Source organism: Festucalex cinctus, chromosome 3, assembly GCF_051991245.1.
Source record: "Festucalex cinctus isolate MCC-2025b chromosome 3, RoL_Fcin_1.0, whole genome shotgun sequence".
In the NCBI taxonomy this organism is placed as follows: domain Eukaryota; kingdom Metazoa; phylum Chordata; class Actinopteri; order Syngnathiformes; family Syngnathidae; genus Festucalex; species Festucalex cinctus.
Genome location: NC_135413.1, coordinates 26,550,228 through 26,576,216, shown reverse-complemented (window position 1 = coordinate 26,576,216; position 25,989 = coordinate 26,550,228). Strand labels below are relative to the sequence as shown.

The following is a 25,989-nucleotide window of genomic DNA, read 5'->3' as shown; positions in this document are numbered from 1 at the left end:
ACTCTTTCTGGAAAGGACTCGGTTTCATCCATGTATGACTTTCTGTTCAAATGTTACTCAAATGTAACAATCAGTGGACCCTTAAATTCTCCTGAGAACCACTCAAGATTGTGGAAGGAAAGCTCCACAAAAAACAGTCTGGAAAGAACTCCAGTTCCATTCCTACATTACCTTTACATTCCAAATTTACTTCAAGAGAACATTCCCTGATCCTTAGAAGTCCCTAAATCTTGGTTAAAAATGTTAATCTTGTCTTAAAATCTATGCAGTCTTTTGTTTTTCTTTTTTAAGACAAAAGGTTTCGTTTACCTTGCCTGTCAGACTGAAAGTTGTGACGTGTCTTCTTATCAGCTGATGTTTCTGGGCGTAACCGGCGTGGCAGTACTGTCATATGACGCTCCATGCCAACTACACCCTCCGTCGCCTGCCGGTCTCTGGAGAAGTGGATCTCATGTGTGGGGATCGTAGGAAGGTTCCTTCAACTCTGTTGAGTTTGTCCGCCTGTCTGGGCCCCGTTTCCTAATCTCTATGGCTTCTTTTATCCATCATTTGTATTTTTGTTCTTCTGTTCCAATGATATTTGCTTTGGACTGGGCTGGGACAAAGCAAATATCATTGGAACAAAAGAATACAAACGATGTATAAAAAGAGCCCTAAAGATTAGGAAGCGGCGCCCGGGCACACTCAACAGAGATGAAGGAACCTTCCTACTATCGTGGAGCGTCATATGACAGTATTGCCACACCGGCTATGCTCAGAAACATCAGCTGATATAAGAAGGCACATCACATTCTGACAGCTTCTGAGGAAGGCGGCAGTCAATGCCGAAACTAGTCAAGATAAACGAAACCTTTTATCTTAAAAAAGAAAGAAAAACAAAAGGCCCCTAAATCTTGCATTTGGTTGGTGAGGGTTGGTTGGTAGCAATCCCAAAACAAAAACTGTACCGCTTGATGGAAAGCAAGCTTTTATGGACCCAATTTGGTGGACTGATCCCAAAAAAACTGAGCACAGATCAGACCACAGATCCCGCTGCATAATGAAACAGACGGTCTTCCTTAACTCCAAGTAAAACGAGCCTTTACTTCTTTTCTGGCTGTTGATGGCATTTGCATGACGCTTGTGTAAACACGATAACACCCATGACGAGAACATGTGTCATCTGTTTGCCACGTCACAAACCAGCACTGGTTCTACTCTTCTTGTATATGGAAGCCAAGATGAAATTGGTTCAAAATGATTATTTCTGTAAGAATCTTTCAATAAATATTACTATTTCAACTCTTTGTCACCTCATATATATATATATATATATATATATATATATATATATATATATATATATATATATATATATATATATATATATATATATATATATATATATATATATATATATATATATATATATATATATATTAGCATAACAGCACTGGCATGAACCAAGAAGTCATCTGCTTGCTAAAGCAGGTGGACAAACAAACACAAGTGAAGGTTTGCCTCTACCAGGTGACATTGTTGTATTTTTTTATAGCATGGTTTAAAAAAAAAAAAAAAAAAATGGAAACAATGGCTAGATGCTTAATACGCAGCCCATCCTACCGACCAAGTGCGTAGGCTGCTTTGCTAACAAGTGACAAGGTGCTAATTACAACTTCTATTTATTTAGTTTTCTTTTTAAAGTTCTGTCCAACATTTAATGAGCGTCTGTCTGTGCTTATCAGCGTATGACTTTTAACTCCCTCTTCACCCCCTATTATTATTTTCTTATAATACTTGCCTCCTACTGATAGCTAAGTATAGAAGCGGTAATTGGCACTCATGCACAACACATAGGAAACACGTAGCAGGTTAATGTTTTCAAGAAAATGCATTCGTTGACAGGAGTAGAAAAGGAGCAAAATGGAACAAACGAGATCTCCCACATGAAGCTATGATAGTCACACGTTACATTTAGACAGCCAAACTCGCACAGATGCTTCACGCAGACATACGACGGCAGACAAAACAACACAAAGCACATTTTTAAATTTTTTATCTTGCAAGTATGAAAAAGATCAAGACGGTCCGTCAATCCGTCAATGAACGTCAACGGAAAACTTCGAAAAATTGACAGAAGTGTTTTTTCTGATGTCCATCATCAATAACCGAGTCAGTACCAACTGAAGGAGTCCCATCATGTCCACATTTTTCACACTGAACACCTACCAGAATTTATAACCTACACTGACCACAGACGTATTGCTTAGCAATGTTACATAAGATATAGTTCATAAGTTGTTTAGTTTCCTATGGTTTGGAGTGGCTATGAAGGCAACAGGAGTAAGGATTTTGGAGCGAGTGGGAGAGGGAAAGGTAAACAAAGCTGTATGCTATGCACCATTTAGCGTGGTTGTTGTCTTGGCGTGGTAACGGCTGACAGTAATGAATAGTCTTTTCTGTGATCTTATTAAAGACTTTGATGCTAGCTAACTACAAAGCTACATTAATGGCTATTGCCAGGTTAGCAACACACATACCTCCCGGCCCTATACTAAGAGCATACGAGCTGTATATGTTTAATCTGTATGTAAATGTACAGGTTATACCAACGGTGTCCAAACTACGGCCCGGGGGCCATTTGCGGCCCTCCATACATTTTTTGGCAGCCCGCAGCAAATACTAAAAAAAAATTAAAAAAGAGGGTGGGGTAAACATTTCTAGCTACGCAAAGACACAAACTTGCAGCTAATAATTCAGTTTCAGAAATAAAAATAGTTTTATCCACTTGTTGCTTAGTGTCACAGTCCAATTTGTGAAAATATCAATATTAAATTAATGGCTCTTAAGTGTGGTCAGTTTACTACCGATTGTTCTTGTTGTGGTTCAGAATGTCAAGTTGGGATTCAGCTGCTGCTCAGTGGAGAGGCGTATCTATTATAGTGGCACACAGGGGTCACTATTTGCCTTGTGACTGTTAGCAGTTTTCAATAAGTAACTGTACATTATATCAGCAATTTATAATTGCTTCATTGATTTTACCACGAGAAGGGAGGAGTTAAGATGGCCACCCTGTGGCTTCAAAGGCTCTGCTCTCCAGTAATATACAGTGTTCCCTCGTTTTCCGCTGGGGTTAGGTTCCAAAAAATACCCGCAATAAATGAAATCCGCGAAGTAGTTAGCTTTATGTTTTCCAACTCTTATAAATGTTTTAAGGCTCTAAAATCCCCGACCGCACAATTTATACACTTTTCTCATTGAGGAATTTACATGTTCTCACATTTCTCTCTTGTTCAAACATTGACAATGTTCAAACCTTCATAAATTTTATAAAATGGGTATATTACTGGAAACAAAAAAAATGCAAAATTGCACTTAAAAAAAAATCCGCGATACAGCGAGACCGCGAAAAGTGAACCGCGTTATAGCGAGGGAAGACTGTATACAGATTAGTGGTTACGCTCAACTTCAGCCAATAAACTGATAAGAAGATAATAAGAAGAACTCCAGTCCCATGAAATGTACGCAAATCTAATTTTTAATCCTTAATTTCAAATGGTCGCGTTACTTAATGAAGTTTATTTGAAAAGCATTATTTCAACCCCTTATCTCAACAATTTGATCTGAAACAGTGTGAGGAAACAAACCTCTCACAACAACCACGACTGCTTTTTTATTTTATTTTTCTCCTCCCCTAACTTTTGAGGTTTTGCCACTGAGGGAATCACTCGCTGCCAGACCGCCTGTTTAGCCGCTCCAAAGCAATAAAGCCCACTTGAACAAGCTCAGCATGAATCTCACATCGCTCCATGCCTCATACACAGCCTTTTTTTTTTTTATTTCCCATGAGCGCGGAATATGCACGCATGCAGGATCGAAGAAGAAGCAAGAGTGACCTGAGAGGGCGGCATGTGTCTCTTTGACTCATGGCGCACGCGTACATGGAGACGTCCTGGCAAGTACAAGGCACACTCAGGACCGAAAGCAACATCGCCTGTTATTAATAGAAGCGGAGGGGGTGTCTCTTTGGCTAAATATAACCCCCCCGTCCTTTCCTTTTCGTGCCCAGCGTTCTATTTTTAGCTTCTCCCGGGCCTTCCTGAGACGTGGTTGTCTTTTTTTTGGAATGTTGCGTAACAACGCGCTGATTCTTAAGGCGACTGATGCAGACTTTCAGAATGAAATATTACATCACAATCTGACGCAAAGCCGTGTTAGTATTAAGAGACCGAGCAGAGCACGTAATCGCACTCGAAAGATGGTCTGCACGTCAAAGTTTGGTCACATTTGAACCTTCTCAGCTGTCATACAAAAAAAAAAAAAAACTTGTTAACTGCTGCCAAGATTAAATATAAATCAATCAAGTTAGCACGGTGCCATATCATAACAGTCTGTTTGAGATGGATAAGTAAATTAGTCATAGGCAGAAAAATTTACATTAGTTGATTGAAGTAAGGTTTTCATCTAGGATTTTAAATTAGGGTTTCAAACTTGTTGGTGTTTGAAATTAGGGTTTCAGAGTAGGAGTTTGGTCTCAAAGTAGTGTCACAATTTATAACGGTGCAATTACTGGTTAAAAATTCCACTGTCAAAATGTGTGACCTCACTTTTCAATGTAGGGTTCAAATTAGAGTTTTAGGATGTGGTTAGTTAGTTTGTTTACTTTTATTGTACTTCTTCGAGACAAGTAAAGATCAAATGAAAATTAGGGTTTTAAACGAGGTTTAGTGTTTCAAACTACGTTAGGGTTTCAAATTATGATTTCGAAGAGTTTTCGAAGCATATAGCATTTCGAAGTAGGGTTTTAAATTAGTATAGATTTTCAGTAAGGTTTAAACTCGAGTTAGGGTTTCAAAGTAGGGTTTATTTCAGAGTGGAGTCGAGTTTCAAAGCAGGGTCACAATTTATAACACTGGCTATGAAATTAGGGGTTCAAAATTTAAACTGTCAAAATGTGTGAAAGTAGGGTTTCAAATTAGGGTTTTAAACTATGGTTCAGGTTTAAAATTAGAGATAGGATTACAGTTAGCATTCAGTTTGATCCTGCTGTATGCACGAGGTTTGGTTTGGTTAAAGGGGTACTTGACTCATTGAGCCATTTTCAGCAGTAAAAAGTTCATATTTTGTCTATAATTAATGTGGTAACTTAATTATTTTTCATATACAATTAATACCTTTAAAAAGTAATTTTTCTACTTGTTGTCGACTGATGATGACATCACCTGCGCTGAGGAAGTAGGTAACGACCAATTATGGCTCAGTTTACTGACCAAAACCAGAAAACAGGTGAGCCATGATTGGTCGTTACGGCAGCACAGGTGATGTCATCATCAGTCGAAAGCAAGTCGAAAAAATTACTTTTTAAAGGTATTAATTGTACATGAAAATTAATAAAGTTATCAAATACATTCTGGACCAAATAACTTTTTTTCACTGCTGAAAATTGTTCAATGAATCAAGTATCGCTTGTGCTTGGTGAATTCTGCCTAGCAACAAGTGACAGCTCACATAGCAGGGCCTTTCCTAATGTGCTCACATTGAAACGGCCCCCCATCAGGCTTGCTCCACGTCGCCCAGGCTGTGGAGGCGAGCGAGCATCTTACGTAATCCTCGTGTGTAGACGTCTGAAGGCTCAATAACAACAAACTCCATGTGAATGTCGAGCGCCGTCAACAAAGCTGGATGATTATTAAATATGATTGCTGCTTATTTTAGCTCCGTGGTCCCAATTCAATGTGTTTACACTTTGAAACCAAAGTCATGTGAAATGAATATGTTCATCGAGAAGAGTAATGGAAATAATTCAATTTTTGGTTTGTAGATTATATATATATTTTTTGGAATATGTGTTGCCAAAAAAATAAATAAATAAATAAATCATACAATATAAATAAATATCAAGGGTTGCCCCTACCACAATACCATTTCCTGTTCTGTTTATCATCACAATTTCCTTAGCATCTGCAAAAAATGAAATTAATGAGCTAGGAATGAATGATTAATGCTCAAGTGAGTGTCGGGCCTTGTGAAATATTGAAGTCAACATGTAGCATAATCTATTTATAGCGCTGTCTTGTTCCTATAGGCGGGAGATGGAGGGGGGGGAAAAAAGAGGAGAAAGAAGCCCATTATGCTCACAGAAATACACTTTTCATGCCGCCATGAAACTTTAACGCAGCAACACAATCTATAAATAATTTCCACGTTGAGGGTGGGATCAAATTGATTCACTGCCGCTGACCCGAACTAAATTGTTGACAACAAAAAAAATGAAATTGGAGGAAATTTGAAATCCTAACTATAGTTTGAAACATATTAGTTTGAAACCCAACTTTGAAATCCTGCTTGGAAATCCTAAACCAAAATTTGAAACCCTAAATCCAAGTTTAAACCCGTAATTTGAAACCGTCTGACGTTGTCAACAAAATAAACTGCACGAAAATCACTTCATCGAATTTGAGTTGCGTTACAGTGTGCTCATGCCAGTCTCAATGTGATTAAATGTAGTAGAGGGGTGCAACCACAAATATGAAAATATCTGATTTGAATGAAATGTCTGTTATGTTTTTGTTTTTCATTTTCCATTTGTGCACAAAATCGGAACCCAGATGAGTCATTTGCAATATTTTCATTTGGGTTTTTGTAATCAATAATGAAAATTAGTTTTTTTTTGTATTTTGTTTTGAAAAACAAATGATTACCATGCAATTTAATAGCTCACAAAGGAGGGAGATTACCACTGGGAGTGTCATAAAGTAAATGGCAGTATACTGCCATCTACTGATAAAAATGTAGTTATAACAAAACAGATGTGTGGAGGTTAAAAAATAAAGAAAATACCTAAAAAAATATATACAGGACTATCTCAGAAAATTAGAATGTGATAAAGTTCTTTCTTTTCTGTAATGCAAAAAAAAAAAAAAAAAAGCCATACATTCTGGATTCATTACAAATAAACTGAAATATTGCAAGCCTTTTATTATTTTAATATTGCTGATTATGGCTTACAGCTTAAGAAGACTCAAATATCCTATCTCAAAATATTAGAATATTTCCTCGGACCAAGTAAAAAAAAAAAAAAAAGCCATAATCAGCAATATTAAAACAATAAAAGGCCTGCAATATTTCAGTTGATTTGTAATGAAATCCAGAATGTATGGCATTTTTGCTTATTTAATTGCATTACAGAAAATAAAGGACTTTATCACAATATTCTAATTTTCTGAGACAGTCCTGTACACACTCACACACAACATACTATTTTTTTTTTTAACCTGAACTACCACTTTAGAACAGCCATTCCCAACCAGGTGACTGCATCAATTGAGTGTTCGATGGGAGGTAAATGATTACAATTTTAGTTAAAATGGTCAAAACTAATTATTTGCTAGAGATGTGTTGTGTCAGTGCCAATTAAATGGTCTTCAATGACATGACAGAATCTATCATTCATATCAACTTTGCGTTCAATAAACACGCTAAAAAAAAAAAAGGGTTAATAAAAGCTCGGAAAACCCTGACCTATATTAAATTATTAATCATTCTAAATCAAACATCACGAATGTTTACCTTCCTATCACTAGTAGGACACAAAGTATTCCGCAGCTGGGCGCCTCCAGAGATTACCAAAAAGCCCGATCAGCACATCTCGAGCGACACTTTTTTTTCCTGGCAGGATCAGCACCTGTGTACATGGGAACGTTGCACCTGTTTCAAGCGTCTTGTATTTAGCCGTCCAACAAGTGCAGTGCCGTGCGTACACGTGAGAAGACGAAGATGGAGATGAGAGGCCTTTGGGTGCTGCTGGTGCTGATGGTGGCCGAGGCCAAAGCTGAGCTCGTCTTCACCGGGTATGCCCCCATATATTTGCATTTTTTTTTTCTATTATTTACTTTTGTTTTTATGGTGATTTAATTCCTCCGTGCCCTTTAAGAGACTCTGCTGGATATCTGATGATGAACTGTGCTTATTGCAATGATTTATTGATCATAATGAATCAACTCTGCAATCAGCACTCAAAAAGGGTTTACAACGAGGCAAAAATAAACCATGGGAAGTTATTTGAAGAGGCAAGGGAAATATGGCTGAAATTCAAGAGTTGAAGTTAGGTTACGAAATTGTCCTAGCTGCTGGCATTTGAGCAAAACAATTGCAGGGTTCGATCGCATGATGTATAACTTTAACCCATTGAAGCTAAAACAAAAGCGTACTAATCATATGTTAGATTGTGATGTTTGATACCACTTGTTTTTTCCAGACCAAAACCAGTACAAGTACTGTACTCAACTCTTGAGTTAGACATAAACACAATAACAAGTGCAGATACAAATAGTACTTTTGATGCATAAAATTTCCACCCCCCAAAAAAATCAAGACAGAACTTTTTTTTTTTTTAAAAGAAATGTGTATATATATATATATATATATATATATATATATATATATATATATATATATATATATATATAATTTTCTTTCGAATTGCATGGAATTAATGACAATTTTCTATTCTTTATTTGTAATTTATAGTTCCTGATCATAAAACGGCCACAAGAGGGCGACAGATATTGATATCGACGGCAGTTGCAAGTGCCGGTATCTAGAATTTGTACATTTGCTATTGATAACATTTATTTTGTAAACATAATTTTATACATTTATATTTTTCATTGTTATATGTCATATATTTATATATGTGTGTATTTGATTACATTTCATTTAATATATTTACTGTGTGTAAACTAAGTCAATGTTTTTGACTTGACTAATTGTAATTCTATTGGAATGATTACTTTTAATTTTCTTTATGTATTTTATTTGAATATAGTTTATTTTGCGCAAGTTATTTACACATTTAGTTTATTTATTAGACTATTATAGGCATGTATTAATATTATTTTTATTATTATACTGGTTGAAATGCACTCTTAAAAAGGCACTTATTTTTTTGTTGTTGTTGTTTTTTTTGGGGCTATATAGTTGTATTTTTACTATGCGTAAAATAGTACCAATTATAAACACTGATTATTCGAGATGGGTGAGTATACCAACACCAGGTATCGGTATCAGGCCAATACCCAGCCTTATTTCAAGGTATCAATGCTCGTGAAAATGGCCGATACCTTGTGGCGGTTTTACAATCAGGAACTAGAAAAAAAAAAAAGAAAAGAAAATTCCCATTAATTGCGTGCAATTTTCAGAAAAAAATATTGTTAATTCTTGAGAATTATGTCATTGGTTTTTAGAGGGGAATTTTTATGTATAGTGGTATCAGTACTTGGTATATATATTGGTCACTACTCAAATATTGGTATGGTTCTGGAAAAAAAAAAAAAAGGTGTTGAACATCCCTATTAATTATTATGACTGACATATAATGCAACATCTTTTTTGTTTATTAGTTTACTGTGTTTATAGTGTGCTTGTACTAATATGTGGCGTATTCCACATTTGGAGGATGTTCCTCAAGTTATGACCCCAATCGTATCACTAAAAACAATGTATGTAATTATAATTACTCCTTATTAATCGCTGTACTCAAATGAAAAAATGCACACATAATATAGGGCTTTGGTTGGCTATTTATGACAACTATCCAATAATTTGGCACATAGATCTTGTATCAAATATCCTTCCATGGGGCAAGTGTACCTAATGAAGTGTCCCGCTCATCTAACTACATGCAGGAGAAATTAACTTCACAGTTGAATGCCTTTTCAATGATATACAAAATTATGGAGTGCCTCTCAGTAGCCATCTGTTCAGGGCAAAGATAATTACATCAAGACTAATTACGGAGAAACCGGGCTGTAATTAGCCATAAACAGCGATTGGAATATTCAGTGCGCTTCGTCTCGTCATATGGCTTTCGATGCATGTTGCAAAAATATGAAACAAGAAAGATGAATCTCCTGCAGCGATCAAGTCGTCCGGGTCAATGTGCAGTCACAGGAACAGATCCAACTCCTGCAGGCGCTGGAGGAGGAACAGGAGGTGTGCACAACACAACACACACAAGCATAAGAAGTGTGCTATTAAATTGTGCTTGGCTCTACTCTCGGCCACGCCAGCTGGACTTTTGGCTCCATCCGGTCTCCACCGATCGGCCCGTGGACATCCGAGTGCCTCGCTCGGGTCAGCGCGCCGTCAGGGAATACCTGGACGCCCACGGCATCCCCTTCGCCGTCATGATTGACAACCTCCAGGTGGGTCAGAAAGCCTGAAGTTCATCCCGCCCACTCATTTAAAAAAAAAAAAAAAAAAACTGTACTGGAATTGTGTTTGATATTTAATACAGAACTGTGATTGAAATTAATATGTGTACATGGACTTTTTCCAAAAAAGTTTTCGCGTTATCTTCTGAGTATGTATGTCACTGGCCAATGGGGCAGTTATGCTTGTGCCCCCATGAACTCTGCCTAACAAGTGGTTGAGAACCAAAGAAGGGAACCGTTTTGAAATGGGAGCTGTCTTATAATCCTTATAGTGTTCTTTTGTGAGGAAGTTACAAATCAACTCCATGAACTCTGCCTAGCAACAAGTGGCCATCAAAACATGTGACCTAACTAGCAATATTTATAATAGTTCTGTTAAGTCATTAAAAAAATGCACCAGTGCTCCCAGTTTTTCTTTCTTTCTTCCAATGGTGGTTTATATTTAATAAGCCCCCCCGCCCCCTTTCGAATTAATGTGCTTACGCAAAATCATACTAGTGTGTCTGTCATTGGCCATTGGGGCAGTAAGATTGAACATTCTGCCTAGCAACAAGGAGCCAGGTAAATATTTATTAACCCAACAAGGAATTTCTTTCTTTCTTTTTTTTTCTTCATGTGTGTGTATGTATGTAATATCATTTTGAATTATTCATAATAATTTGCCCCTCCAATGGACAATGGACAGTTATGATTGCACCCTTGGAATTCTGCCTAGCAACAAGCATCTAAGAAAATATGTGAAAATAAATCAGATGTTTTCCAAAGTGCTTTAAGAAATCGATTTTTTCCCCCCCTTTGCTTTCATTGGACAGACATAATAAAAAAAAAAATGAAAAAAAAAGAGTTAACTTTATTGCATTAAAAAATGACATCACATTCAGGAGCTTCTGGACACTGAGAAAGCAGAGATGGAGGAGAACCAGAGGAAGGAGCGCAGCACTGGCAGCTTCAATTTTGGGGCCTATCATCGCCTGGAGACAGTAGGCTGTGTTGATATAATGAAATGAATATGAATCATTTGAAATTTCTCTTGTATCAGATGATGTCATTAGATTGTGCATTGGCCTCATATATTTACTGTTGACCGCGGTGCCACAGATCTATAGCTGGATGGACACATTGGTGGCTCACTACCCTAAATTGGTAACAAAGCAGCTGATCGGGCAGACCTATGAGAATAGGCCTATGTATGTGCTCAAGGTAGGATTTTGTAGTATTTTTTTGCAGTTTGGTCAAATTTAGTGTTTCTGATCGAGTGTACTTTTAATAGTTTAGCACAGGTGGAACCAAGCGTCCCGCCATCTGGATCGACACGGGCATCCACTCTCGAGAGTGGGTGTCACAGGCGACGGGTGTGTGGACTGCAAATAAGGTAAAAAAAATAATAATAATAAAAAAATAAAAAATAAATTTAAACAAAAATTCTTGATCCACAGGTTTAAAGGGGAAGTCAACCCAAACACAAAAATCTTGACAATATGTTCTATGCAGCCCCACTAGTCTAAAGTTGATATTGCAAATTCCAGCCATTTTTATCCATTTCGGGGGCGGCCATTTTGCCATTTGCTGTCGAGTGAAGATGACATCAATGTTGCTCAGGTAACAACCAATCACAGCACAGCTTCAGAAAACAGGTGAGCTGTGATTGGTCGTTGCCTGAACCCTGAGCGACACTGATGTCATCTTCAGTCGACAGCAAGTGGCAAAATGGCCGCCCCCTGAGATGGATAAAAACGGCTGGATTTTGCTCCATAACTCATATTTCACAAATGTAATATTAATTAGAATGTCAAGTTTAGAGTAGTAAGGTCACATATAACATATTATTGTCAAGAAATGTTTAATTGTTGACTTCTACTTTAAGTAAATCTCTCTGAGTCTGTAATCCAATGTGGAGGAATGCTAATGACCAACAAGGGAGAACTTTTTTTCATTCAACAGAAATTTTTTCGTGTTTTTTTTTTTTTTAACAATGTTACGTTTTATAACTGATTTATGTTGTTCAGATTGCCACTGATTACGGTAGAGACGCCTCTCTGACATCCCTGCTGGACAACATGGACGTTTACATGCTGATCCTGGCCAATCCTGACGGCTATGCCTACACGCACACCAACGTAAGTCTCTTTTCAATATTTCCATCCATCCATCCATCCATCCATCCATCCATCCATCCATCCATCTTCTATACGTGTTTATCCCTCATCACACATCACTGATCTAAACATTAGGTCCACATTTTTTTTTTGTCATAACATTTCACATCATCTCCACATTTCTAAATGGATGATGGCTTCATCAAGAATCGAATGTGGCGAAAAACCCGCTCCAGGAACCCAGGCTCCACGTGCCTAGGTGTGGACCCTAACAGAAACTGGGACGCAGGCTTTGGCGGTCAGTAAACGCAAATGTTTTCTCATTCGTTTGAAACTCTGGTCCGGTCTTGAATGTGACTTCAACGCAGGCCCCGGAGCCAGCAGGAACCCCTGCTCCGACTCTTACCACGGCCCCTCGGCCCACTCGGAGGTGGAGGTGAAGAACGTGGTCAACCTGATCAAGAGCCACGGCAACTTCAAGGCCTTCATCTCGGTTCACGCCTACTCGCAGCTGCTCATGTACCCCTACGGATACACCTGCAACCCTGTGCCGCATCAGGGCGAGTTGGTAAGAAAAAAATCCCTGCATATGTTCCGTAAATGATTAAAGATGCGTGGGCCGTGTCTTTTGATCGTTTGGTCACTCTGCTTCGTATTAGGATTCCGTGGGCAGAGCTGCAGTGCAGAAACTGGCGTCACTTTATGGCACCCGTTACAAGGTTGGAAGCATCTGTAGAATCATCTGTAAGTGCTGCTATAGCTGTTTAAACCCTAAACTAACACAATAACCCACTGATACGCTGTGACAAAATATGAATAATGTGCCTGCAGATCAAGCCAGCGGCGGCAGCATTGATTGGTCTTACAACCTGGGCATCAAGTACTCCTTCGCCTTCGAGCTGAGGGACACTGGCCGCTACGGGTTCGTCCTGCCATCCAATCAGATCATCCCCACCGCCTCCGAGACCTGGCTGGCTCTCAAGCACATCATGGAGTACACGCGGGACCATCCTTACTGATGCCCATCATGCCAAGGCTGGCAGAGAAGCTGTCAATAATGTGGAAATATGTGGAAAATAAATACAAAGAGTATCGCAGTAATACGTTATACTGTGCATGTGCCATACTTTTTTTTTTTTTTTAATTTAGCCCATTCATTGTTTTTCTCAATGGTCACAAAAATAAAAACTTGCATTTTAATCTAACTTTGCACTATACTTTTTAATCATCGCGTTGATACTTTTGTTCCCCCAGGGTAGGAACAGCATTATGCATGGAAAAAGGCAGTGTTAGTGACCTGTAGCCTCAGTACAGCCCATCCAGCATTGTATTTTACATTCTAAAATATATGTTTTTAATTCATATTCATGTACTTTATGTTCACGTTTGGTTAAGTTGTCGTCGTCCACCCCCTATCCCCCCTCACTGTCCCCTCCCTGGCACGGTGGTGCCTTCATTTATATATATTATATAAAAACAAACAAAACAAAAAAAAACGTCTTGAACTATTTTCGCCATCAAGCCACTTCTTTTCTTATGTATTATATAACTGTAGTAACTGCACAGCACACATTCATTACCTCACTTAATCCTTCCAGGACCTTTCCCGCCAGTACAATACATTTCTAACTTGTACATGTTCGTTTGGTGAGGTTTTTTTTCTTTCTCTCAACTCTTCCAGAACCTTCTCTTCCCATCCAAAAACGGTGATCACTGTACAGTACTTGTAGCTTACTTCGTCGACGTACATTGATAAAATTTGTACTTTCTGACTATATTCCACAATGGGCTATCTCAAACAACTTGAGGTTGAAAACTTCAAGACATGGCGAGGAAAGCAAGTTATCGGACCATTCATGGAGTTTAACTGCATTATTGGCCCCAATGGCTCCGGTAAGTCGCGTTCCCCCCCCCCTCACCCTTTAGCCAAGTTTTAGCTAACTCGTGAGCGAAGCTCACTGCTAAGACTGCACTTGGGACGTTTTGTTAATACATTTATTTTTCACTCGTGACCAATTATATATATTTAAATGTGTAAACTCATTACACACTGTTTTAGGTCCTTAGAAGACATTTAAAGCAACGTTTTCGAGTAGAAAATCCACCTTTAAACACGTGGATGCTCTTAGCTATTAATGTTAGCTTACAGGACTTGATTGAGATAAAAAAAAAAAATCTTTTCAACTTTCTTACTTAAAAAATAAATAAATAATCACATCTGTTTTACTGTGTATACTTTAAAAATGTGAGTAAAGGCATTCTATGTTAATTACAAAGGTGTCCATCAATCCAGTTTAGTACTGTATCCTATTTGCAGATATAAAAACTACAATTACGTCTCATGAGAAGTGTAAACTTATGACGGTCTTTTGGTCCGCAGAAGTGATTAAAGGAGGCGTTAATAGATAGTTTAAACTGTAGTTTTTAATGCTGGATTGCTTGAATTTAGTTATAGTGAGTTATACATATGTCGCACATTGATTCCCTTCTACCGATCAATTTTTAATTTGTTCTTGTTTGTAAATGGGTTTTTTTTTTTTTTTTCAAGCTGATAGCATCACCATAATTGATAATAGAAACATTTTAATGGATGGACAATTCCGAGCTTACCTCACAATTACATCACAAGTCAAAATGGCGGTCAACTCGGTGAAAGGAAGCTCTCAGCTCATTGAAAAGCCATTGGACTTTGGATCGTTGTAATTTGATATGTGAGGATTATTTTCATTTCAAAAGGTGATGAAATGCTGTTTGACTGCTATAACAGTCTGCCAGGTTTGTATGTCAATAGTCACAGGTAAGCAATACAATGAGCTGTTTGTTTTCACTGTGTAAGGTGCATTGCATTGTGGAAATATGCGGAAATGCGCGGATGCTTGGAATTGTCCATTGGAAAAGTCAATGTTTCCAGGTTATAACAAAATCTGTGTTATTCACAAAACCAGGTAAGTCCAACGTGATGGACGCCATAAGCTTCGCCACGGGGGAGCGGGCGAGCGCTTTGCGGGTGAAGCACCTCAGTGACCTAATCCATGGAGCTCACGTCGGGCAGCCGGTGTCGGACAGAACCTGCGTCGCCATGTTCTATCACAACAACCACGACCAGGAGATCGTCTTCTCTCGGAGTGTTTCTGGTCAGCACGTTTTCACTTTTGAATTGGTAAAGTATTTGAAATTGACAGGAGATGGAAGGTAAAGAAAATGCGTTTGTCCATGGGAATTTTCGGTGGTGAGATAGATGTACCCAAAAAGCCTGCCAATGAGGCTTGTATTTTAGTTTTAGGTCTTTTGTGATATGAAGTTATGTGTTGCAACTTTGTGGGTTTTTTTTTAACAGGATGTTTTATTTGTGTCTGTATTTTCTCAGGTGATACCTCTGAGTATCTCATCAATGGCAAACGAGTTACTCTCAGCAAGTACACAGAGGAGCTTTCCAAGATCGGCATCATCACCAAAGCTCAAAACTGCCTCGTGTTCCAGGTAGATTTTTTGCTGCGATCAGTGTGCGATGGTTGTGCTGCATTTGAGATCATGTTGTTCCCGCGTTGGTCACCAGGGAGCAGTGGAGTCCATTGCTTTGAAAAACCCCAAGGAGCGTGCCAAGCTTTTCGAACACATCAGTCAGTCCAAGGAGTTTGCAGCTGAGTACAACAAGAAGAAGGAGGCCTTGCAGAAAGCTAAGGAGGACACCAATTTTCAGTTCAGCAAGAAGAAATCGGCAGTTGTCGAGAAGAAGCAAATATCTAATGAGAAGTTAGAGGTGAACACATTGTGCAAGTCACTTCGAAATTACCTGGACTTGATCCTATTCAAATTTTGGCCCTAAAAATAATGAATGTCATTTATTTGGTCTAGTTGTGACATTATAAGCGTAGCTGTGGATTTGGATGGATTGATTTATAACTCAAAGAGAAAAGCATCTGCGAAACAGGCAATTCTCACAGCAAATGGAGTTACATTACACAATTCAGGGGCAAGTCTTTGTATGCATAGCTTGAGTAGCTTGAATATTGTCACTCTGTAAATGACTTTAAATGTTGTATTCCATCCTAAATTGAGCACAGAACCAGTACAAGTATACGACAGAATTTGAGCAATGTGGTTGAACCTCAATAAAAGGGCCTCAAGGGCCACGTCCAATTTTTAAGTAGAGAGACTGGCTAGGTCATTTCTAGATGAGGTTAGAAAAAAAACTTTGTAAGACACGTCAGATAATTAATTTTAATTGAAAATGTCAAATCTCGAATATGCAGGAGGACAACTGTCAACATTTTGGTTTACTAATATATTTATTAAATGTATTCTTTTCCTCAAATTAATTAACAAATGAATACTTTTGAACCAATCTGATGGAAGTACAGTATTTTTCGTTTCCTTTCCCAGGCCCAGAAATACCAGGACCTCGTAGACGATATGCAACAAAAGCGTGTGCAGCTGAGCCTTGCTGAGCTCTATCATAATGAGAAGGCCATCGAGAGCACCAGCAACACGCTGAGTGTCAAGCAAGGGGCCGTTGCAGCTCAGAAAGCTTCTCTGCAAGACGGGGAAGAGACGGTGAAAACCCTCAAGAAGGAGCATGGACGCCTCCTCAGGGAGCAGCAGCACTTGGAGAAAGAAATCCGGTAAACTGTTCAGATGTATCAATTTTTAGTTGCTTTTGTCACATTTTGGAAATGATATCAGCAAGCTCTCAACAAAAAATGGATAGTGGAATTATTTAAAATGAATACATAGGCCAAACAATGCTGGCTAATACTACATCACGTGATTCGTTTATGAACACATCCGTAGTTGTCTGTATGACACTAGAATGACTATTCCTCTATTGAACTTCATGCTTAGGGCTCAGGAGAACGTCCTGTCCCAGTCTCACTCTCACTTCACCAAAGCCAAAGTGAACACCTCCCATCATCTCAAAAAAATAGACGAGCTTCAAGCATCTGCAAAAAAGAGCCAGAAAGCCTTAGCACGAACGGAGCAGGAGCTTGCTGAAGCCCAGCAGGAAAAAGAGGAGCTGAAGATTACCTGGAGGGTCTACGAGGAACAATTTCGAGAGCAGATTATTTCCCAGGGCAGGGACATTGAATTGGATGAGAACCAAGTGAGCCACGGGTGCAAAGAACTTCAGGTATTATAATTCATAGTTAATTTGTTCTGTGTTTTTGTGACGGACGCGCTCGGCAGCGAGAGCGCTACAAAGAACTCAAGGAGCTCTCCAGGATGCAGACTGCAGTGCTGTGTCAGAAAGCCGAGAAGATGCACAGGGATGTCAAGGCAGAATATGACCAGATGGCGTTTGAGCAGCACAAACTGAAGGAGGTGGAGGTAATGACACAATGGAAACTGTATCCATTAAAATAGCTACAGTACATTTAAATAAGTGATGTTTTTTTTATAGGAATACATGAATGTCTTTTATTTCAAGCAATGTTTACACTGCATTCTGTCTCAGATCAACATAAGTAGGAAAGGAAACCATTACAAGGGCAATAGTTCAGACAGCGCAGTCGTTGAAAAAATATTACAGATGCTTGAGCATTGATTGTCAGAACAATGGCAGTGGACCAAGATGTGAAGTTTTACTGAGCAGTACCTTGCAGTAGCATATGGCAGTACAATTACATTTGAGGCTGCGATGTCCCAGGTTCATCCCAAATCTAAAGTATTACCATTATTTTGGGTTGGTTCATCTATTATCTGCATGAAAATCGAAATGTGCTGAAATGTCGCACTGTAGAGTAATGGGGAAGTCTCAAAGGCACCTTATGGTGATACTGGCTCCTTTTCTATAGGCTGGAATCCAGAACAACAAGACACATTTGGATGATTTAAACCACAGAAAAGAGAAGCTTGAGGATTACACCAATACCTGCACGTATGTCATTATGCACTGTATGTCATTGTACCACATTAATTGGCGGGGCTTCGTTGTTTTCATGTTCAGACCTTTTGCTGACATCCTGTGCTTTATAAACTGGAGTGTGTTTGTTTTTAGGTCATCTCTTGACGACCTACGTCAGAAGGAGGAGACCTTACATGCAGAGTTGCAACGTGGCAGAGAACGCACTGCCCAGGTGAATGAGGAGCTGGGTCAGGTGCTGGAGCAGCTGGGGGACGCCCGCCTGGACAGCCAGGAGAGCAAACGTGAGCGAAAGCGCAAGGAGATGCTGGAAAAGATGCACAGGCTCTTCTCTGATGGGGTGGTAAGAGATGCACGATGACGAAACGAAAGCAAATTGGAACGGCTCTGATAGGTGTTTTTCTTGCCCCAGTATGGCCGCCTGTGTGACTTGTGCAGCCCCATCCACAAGAGATACCAGCTGGCCGTCACCAAGGTGTTTGGCCACTTCTTGAAGGCCATTGTGGTGTCGACAGAGAAGGTGGCCCAGGCCTGCATCCGATTCCTCAAGGAGGAGCGGGGCGAGCCTGAGACATTCCTGCCCGTTCACTACTTGGATGTAAGTGCTTGAGTAGTACGTCTGAGCCAGTTGAATTTGTCCACCCTTTTGGGTTTTTTTGCGAGAAAAATTTGGAAAGATTTGAAAAAAGTATGTTTTGTTTTGGTCTTTTTTTCTCAGAGGAGTCGGACGTGCTTGGTTACCAATGAAACAATATTTTCCATGTTGAAAAAATTGACAAAATCATTTGCAGTTGAAAACAAATTTTTGGAAAAAATGTGGCATTTTTATTCTTTAGAACCAGAGACTGATAAATTAGGCGGAGGCAATTACTTTCCGATTTTATTTGCAGAAAAAAAAACGTTGGCTTCTTAAAGCACAACTTGTTTGGTCGGCTGTGTGTCATTATAAACGATCTCCTTGCATGCTCAGGTGAGTCCCCTGAACGAACGATTGAGGGACATACCGGGCGCCAAGATGGTGGTGGATGTCGTGCTCATCAATGCGTCCACAAGCGTTCCGCACCTGAAGAGAGTGCTGCAGTTTGTGTGTGGCAACACGCTCGTGTGTGAGACCATCAAAGACGCCAGGAGCATTGCCTTTGATGGGAAGCAGCGCCTTAAGGTAAACATTTTGTTTAGTTGGGTGCAGGAGATGATGATCCATGATGAGCTGTTTTGATCTCAAATGGGTTGCTGTAGACCGTATCTCTGGACGGAACCCTGTTTTCAAAGTCCGGTATCATCTCTGGAGGCTCCAGTGACCTGCGCACCAAAGCTCGCTGCTGGGATGAAAAGGATGTCACCAGGCTGAAGAATAAAAAAGACCAGCTGGCTAATGAGCTACATGTAAGTCTACATACAGTATGTGTTGTATGTACTCTTAATTGATGTAAAGCTGGCATTCTCGCACTTTTTAGATCCAGGTAACCTTCAAAGGATAGAAATGTTTCCAAGGACGCTGTCATAATTCTAATGCCAATGAAATATAACTGCCATGTGTCCCCCTAAATGTCATAGTTGCCTATTTCGAGCAAAAAGTTGAAGCACAGTAACAAATTTGTATCTTCCTGCCGGGATAGTAAGTTTGAATCTGGCCATTATCAAGTTGTAATTTCCAACATACACTCCTGATATTATGACAAAATATAGAGGAGTAACTAGTTAATTAAGTTTTATTGGTGGCCCAGTCCACATATGTGGGTGTGCACATTTTTAAGTAATACGACACTGCTAATTGTTGTGGAGAGCCCCCCCCCCCCCCCCCCCCCTGATGCAAAGGATAAGCTTAGAACCTTATTCTTTACATCAGAGGCTATTTTCTGTTACAGGATCTAATGAGGCTCAAGCGGAAGGAAGCAGACCTGAATCAGATCATTGCGCAGGCTCAGGGTGCACAGACCCGCCTGAAATATTCCAAAAATGATCTGGATAACCTTGTGAAGAAAAGCATCCCTAAATGCTTAGAGGTAAGAAGATCTCTTGATTTCTCAGGGGTTATAGTTGCACCTGTTGTTGCTGTTGTTGTTGTTGTTGTTTTTTTTTAAATGTACTTGACAGCCAAGGAAAATAATTATTTTCATTGTAACCTATGCACATTCCTGCCATTAATTGTTGTTTCCCGTTAATTGATTCCAGAACATTTCACGTATGGAGAGTGAAATGGCAAACTTGGACATCCAGATCCAAATGCAGATGAAAAGTGTGGAGGCAAAGGAAGATGCCATGAAGAACCTCAAAGGCCAGATTGAGGAGGTATCACACCTTCAACACAACGAACATCAAGGAAAAATTTATTATTTTTCATAGTTTCCAGTTATCTTGGTGGGATATTTTAATCTTTATTTAGACAGTGGATATGGTGTTTTCTGACTTCTGTGCTGAGATTGGCGTGGACAACATCAGAGTGTATGAGCAGGAGCATTTGAAACATCAGGAAGAGTACGACAGGAAGCGGTATGAATAATTAATGAGACTCAGTAGTATTTACTTTCTCGCTTATTTATTTAATTTATTTGTTACATCAATGGGGATTTACAATGTACTGCAAATACTTTCAGTTTGGAGTTTGAGAACCAGTGCTCTCGCTTGAATGCCAAGATGGAATATGAACAAGGTCAACTAGAGAAGCACAAGAAGAAGCTCAGGGAAATACAGGCCTCCGTCGACCAGGAAAAAAGCAACATGGCAAAGAAGAAAAAGGTTAGCATTAGCATAGCTGTTTCTTTTTCGCTCATTCAAACACAGAATTAGTTTAGTATGCTGAGTAGGGGTGTGAATTGCCTAGTACCTGACGATTCGATTCGTATCACGATTCACTGGTCACGATTCGATTCGATACCGATTAATCCCGATACGAATTTATAAGTCGATTGTTGCGATTTTTTTTCATTCAAATTTAGAAAATACTAATCAGTAAGCTTGTAGAGTGTAAGATTTATATGAAAATGTATTATTTATTTATCTGAAATTTCAGTCTTATAGAGGTTGTAATCTGTTTCATGTTTGAACAGCATTAAAGTAAAATATTAAGGCTTAATGTTCCGTTCATATAACATTCTTCCATGCTCAAGGTGTGAATCCTAAAAAAAAAAAAAAAATCGATTCAGCCGATTATTGAATCGATTCGAGAATCGCGCGATGTAGTATCGCGATATATCGCCGAATCGATTTTTTTTTAACACCCCTAATGCTGAGGTAATTTAGCATTAGTTTTGCATGCTAAGATAGCATTAGCATTAACATGCTAACTTTACATTAGCATGCTAACTTAGCATTAGCATGCTAACTTAACATTAAGATTAGCATTAACATGCTAACTCAGCCTTAGCATTAGCATGCTAATCAAGCATTAGCATTAGTCATGGTCTTCCAAGTGGGGAAGTGAACCCCCTTCGCATGCACTAAAGGCAAATGATGGTCCCACTGCGCCACCCAGAGCCCAAAGTCAGGAGTCTGTTGTGAATAATGAAAAAACAGTAGTAATTTGTGCCCCATAAAAGGTTTATAATTGCCTATATTAATGGTTTTAACCATAAATATACCACAAACTACTCATCTCATATTACCCTTAAAAATGATTAGATTAGATATTGAAAATGCATCAAAATGCATGTGTACAGGCGCGAACGGCTCTCATAACTTCTTCTGGCTTCAAGGTACACTTAGCCGCTCCCCAACAAATCTTGTCTCTGACTCGGAGAGAAAATATCTTCCTTCAACATTGTTCCTTGGTACAAGGATGGGCCCAAACTCATGTCCAGTAGAAGAGCGGTGCTACTTTTCTATCAGACAGGACTTTGATGGCATCTTGTGGCATTTTAGGGCATTTCAGTAAAAGCACAAAAACAGTGAGCTGATGAGTTTTTCTGAGTAAATAATGGACAGTAAGTCCCCCCACCCCCTACCTCCAAAAAGAAAAAAGTGTGGATAAGTCAATTCACAAATAGCGAATTGGTGAGGAAATATGCAGTAAATGTGTTTGTTTTTGTATCGTTGATTGTGATGTTTTCTGCTTCACCTTTCAGGAGGAGGAGAAGCTGCTCTTGGCCGTTGAAAAAAATGACAACAAACTGCAAGAGATGAAGGACCAGCTGCTGGCAAAGAAGAGACAGATAGCATCTGCCAAAAGTGAGCTGGATGAGAAAATCCTGCACCTCAAAGAGATTAACAGGTAAGACAAATCACTTCTGAAGAAGACCAAATGCTAACACTGCTGCTCCTCTTCTGAGTTATTAAGTGTGAGTGTATGAAATCTCACATGAAGTAATGCTTTATTTTTCCCTCAGAGAGTTGGTGAAACTTCAGCGAGAGGTGATGAGTGCCGAGAGCATCCTGGAGCAGAAACGTTTAGCTCGACACAACTTGCTACTGGCCTGCAAGATTCAGGATCTACCAATCATTTTGCTGTCAGGTGACATGAATGAAATCAGCCAAGTGGAGGTAAAAAGAACACATTTAAACATTGATGGCAACAATGTTGTTTTATTCACGGGATTTTATGATATATAATATGTGTGCATGAATGGGCAAATGTTTATATTAGCATTGTACAAATAGACAGATGTTGTATGTCGCCCAACTGCGTCTGCCAAATTTCCAAACAAGTGCAGCGAGACTTGCGCGTACGCGAAAATCAGGAGACGCCAGCATTTCCCCATGCGCCTTTCTGCGAAAAAAGAGGCGTGATTGTACAGAAGTGTACATTTCTGTAAATTAATGTGTTTGTCTCTCCCCAGCTGGATGAAGCGTCGACAAGTACTTCAACCACGATGGACATCTTTGAGAGGGAGGCCCAGCTTGTTATCGACTACTCTTGCCTGGAAGCTGAGAACAGGGTAACACACCGGGCTTACTCTTACCGCAGTGATTTAAGCATTACCAAAGAGGGGTCGTTAAAGTTTCTACAGATATGCATTGGCAGTTATGAAACAAAGAAACTTGAACATTGTGTTTTCAATTGTTTACCTGTAGCGTACAATGATGCGTATAGTGTTATAGTATAGTATAGTGTACATTTTTGAAAGGTTTGAGCTGCTCTTTTGGTGTGAAAGTTAGAGTTGAAGTGAGAAGATGTGGCTGTGTTTATGTAGTTTTAGTAAAGTGTGTTGTGTTTAGACATTGGGGAAAATGGAGGAAACATTTGTGAAATGGCTGCAAATGGAAATTGGCTTTTGTGTTTTAGCATTTGAGAAAGATTACTGGCATGCTGTGTTAACGTTGTGTGTGTGCGTTAGGGATGTAACGATAATGGCAATATCATGATATCGCGATATTAAATACACACAATATTGTGGTCATGTCACGATATTAAAAGCAACACATCTGTTAAAAAATAGGTTGATTTCCATTTGTGCAGTTCTAGTACTCTCTGGTGGCTCGTTTTTTAGTGCTGTTTAATTTTCATTAGGGATGTTTCGGCCCTTCTGTGTTTAAAATCTACATTAATCGTCAGATGAAAGGGAACGTAATATGTTTGTGAACCAAGTCAATATGTGGAGGAACTCACTGAGATTGTAGGTGGTTTATATGCATTGCTGATATGTACAAAAGCACAATATTGTGCAATTTTTTTTAGTACGAGCTCTTTTTTTTTTATTTTTTTTTTACATGTGACGTTTTAATATCGCTAACCTCCCCACAATATCGTGTTAATTCTCGTATCATGAGCTTTCATATCGTGTTACTATCGTATCGTGATGTTTTACATCTCTAGTGTCTGTATGTGTGCTTCAGGACGTGCCCGCAGAGGATGTTGACAAGTATCTCAAGGGTCTAAAGGAGTCCCTTCACGCTGTACAGGAACAGTTCAAATGCACAGCCACGCCCAACTTAAAAGCTGAGGAAAAGCTGAGGGAGGTGAAGGACAGGCTACAAGATGTGACAGATGGTACTTTTTTTTTTTTTCATTCTTTTGATGCGATCTGGACCCACCCGCGTTAGGTGAAAATCTCGTGTGTCTACTTTCTCGTCTCAGCCTTCAAAGCCTCCACCTTCGCCACCCGGAAGTGCCAACAAGAGTTTGAAGAAGTCAAAGCTAAGCGCTACCGTCTCTTCAGCCAGTGCTTCGATCACGTGTCCGACGTCATCGACAGCATCTACAAGAGAATATGCCGCAACAAGAGCGCCCAGGTGAGAAGACCGCTTGGCCTCCCCAAGGTTGAGACGCTGCCAGGTGATGACATCATAAGATCTGAAATGTGCTTCAGGCCATTCTGTCTGCTGACAATCCGGAGGAGCCGTATCTCGCTGGCATCAACTACAACTGTGTGGCTCCTGGGAAGCGCTTTGTGTCCATGGAAAATCTGTCAGGCGGGGAGAAGGCCATTGCTTCTCTGGCTTTGGTGTTTGCCATCTACAGGTAGCATCATTGACACAAACATTCAAATGGGCAGTCCAAAGCGAGATAAGGGGTTTGCGAAGTTATAAAAACAGTTGCGCAAAGTAACTTTTTTTAAAACGCGTAATTTCTTAATGAACTGTCCCATCCCTCTTTCGAAATATGATGAGCCTAGAGCTTAATATTTTTGCCCACAACTGTTTAAAAATAAGGCTTTGGGGAAAAAAGTATATATGCTTCTCGCTCCTCAGTTTCCGTCCTGCTCCCTTTTTGATTTTGGACGAGGTGGATGCCGCCCTGGACAACACCAACATCGGGAAGGTAAGATTCTATAATTGTTTGCAATGTGACATAATTCCACTAAACATCAAATTCTTCTCTGCTTATGCATACTATAGATGTTTCCATCCTTTCATTTTCTGTAGCACGTGTCCTCAGTAGGTTCACTATAACCTGCAGCCCATCCTAACTTATTGCAAGCAATCAATAAATTAGCTAAGTTACATTTTCAAGGTCATTGTCGCAACACTGATTACAGCAGCCTAAAAGCCAACTACTGTAATGTCAACCCCGCTGAATCCAAGTCGTACATTTTGCTCTTACAGGTGACCAGCTTCCTGAGGGAGGAATCCAGAGAGAAAATGCAGGTCATCGTCATCTCCCTGAAGGATGAATTTTTCTGCAAGGCCGACGCACTGTTGGGAGTTTACCCGGATGTAAGAACATGACATGACAAATTTTCATAGTCGAGGACCACCTTTCATTTACCAATTGACTCGTTTAGGACCAAGATGGTTTTTTTTTGTTTTTTTCCCCCTCACACAGTTTGACGGCTGTATGTTCAGTCGTATGCTGACGTTGGACCTGCGTCCATTCCCTGACCGGGAGGAAGATGGCGGAAGCCCTGACGAGGACCAAGGCCAGAGGGAACGCTTGCAGAGTAGCTCCTTGTCACGCTTGTAAATCACCTTGTCACTTCCATCGGGTTCAACGTTTTCCACTTAAAAAAGAAACTGTTCATCCTCCTCTGGATTTTGTTTAAATGTATCTGTTTTAGAAACACAAGCGTTGGAGGAAGCATTTTATTCATTCTCCAAATAGCTGTTACCCCTCAGTGAAATGTGTGGTAGTGTGTTCCCAAGCTTCAATGAGTTTTTATGATGTTTAGGCTACTTAAGCTATTTAATGTAGTCGCTTGTTTTCAGTGCCATAGTTTTGGCTTCAGTTGGCCTCAGAGGGGCGTAAGCGGCTTTCTCAGCTGGTTGACCACGTAACAACAACAAAAGGTCTTAAATCTTTGTAACGTTGTGCAGTTTGCACCTAGTGCTTATTTAGGTTTTAGTTCTTTTACAGTCAATAAATGATTTGTTCAACTACTATGTTGTTTGTTGTTTGTTTTTTTAAAACACTCTCTCACACACACACACAAGCTTGCTTCATGTAAGCCACATAGGGTCTCCCAGG

General features: G+C 39.5%; 3 protein-coding genes and 1 long non-coding RNA gene across 5 annotated transcripts in view; 3 read left to right on the top strand and 1 right to left on the bottom strand.

Annotated features, from left to right (window-relative positions):
- LOC144016275 (copine-8-like) overlaps positions 1-7,784 on the top strand; it is a 49,224-nt gene extending 41,440 nt beyond the window's left edge. Inside the window, exon 21 of the mRNA XM_077517174.1 lies at positions 7,655-7,784. Coding sequence (XP_077373300.1) covers positions 7,655-7,765 — 111 coding nt within the window. The 3' untranslated portion in view covers positions 7,766-7,784. The remainder of the gene's footprint in view (positions 1-7,654) is intronic.
- Positions 7,711-13,494, top strand: cpa4 (carboxypeptidase A4). 2 transcript variants are annotated; one of them, XM_077517176.1, is made up of 11 exons: positions 7,711-7,829; positions 9,897-9,972; positions 10,050-10,184; positions 11,075-11,173; positions 11,292-11,393; positions 11,464-11,565; positions 12,200-12,310; positions 12,497-12,587; positions 12,658-12,857; positions 12,949-13,033; positions 13,121-13,494. In XM_077517176.1, exons 1-11 carry the CDS (start codon positions 7,756-7,758, stop codon positions 13,306-13,308), a joined length of 1,263 nt encoding a protein of 420 aa, XP_077373302.1. In that variant the 5' UTR covers positions 7,711-7,755; the 3' UTR covers positions 13,309-13,494. The 2 variants fall into 2 exon arrangements, with proteins under 2 accessions (XP_077373302.1, XP_077373301.1); XM_077517175.1 differs by lacking the exon at positions 7,711-7,829 and having other exon boundaries at positions 8,813-10,184.
- On the bottom strand, positions 12,148-14,166 carry LOC144016277 (uncharacterized). Its single transcript, XR_013282876.1, has 3 exons — positions 13,870-14,166; positions 13,159-13,337; positions 12,148-12,964 (listed from the first exon to the last, which is right to left on the bottom strand). It is a non-coding gene; the product is annotated as an uncharacterized LOC144016277 (long non-coding RNA).
- Positions 13,867-25,904, top strand: smc1b (structural maintenance of chromosomes 1B). The gene is made up of 25 exons (XM_077517173.1): positions 13,867-14,182; positions 15,235-15,423; positions 15,657-15,769; positions 15,846-16,049; positions 16,673-16,911; positions 17,132-17,390; positions 17,474-17,614; positions 18,082-18,164; positions 18,285-18,492; positions 18,562-18,747; positions 19,120-19,311; positions 19,389-19,535; positions 20,018-20,155; positions 20,325-20,441; positions 20,536-20,642; positions 20,747-20,888; positions 22,214-22,359; positions 22,475-22,628; positions 22,925-23,023; positions 23,922-24,075; positions 24,163-24,317; positions 24,395-24,546; positions 24,777-24,846; positions 25,131-25,241; positions 25,351-25,904. Exons 1-25 carry the CDS (start codon positions 14,074-14,076, stop codon positions 25,486-25,488), a joined length of 3,753 nt encoding a protein of 1,250 aa, XP_077373299.1. The 5' UTR covers positions 13,867-14,073; the 3' UTR covers positions 25,489-25,904.
- The last annotated feature ends 85 nt before the right edge of the window (positions 25,905-25,989 follow it).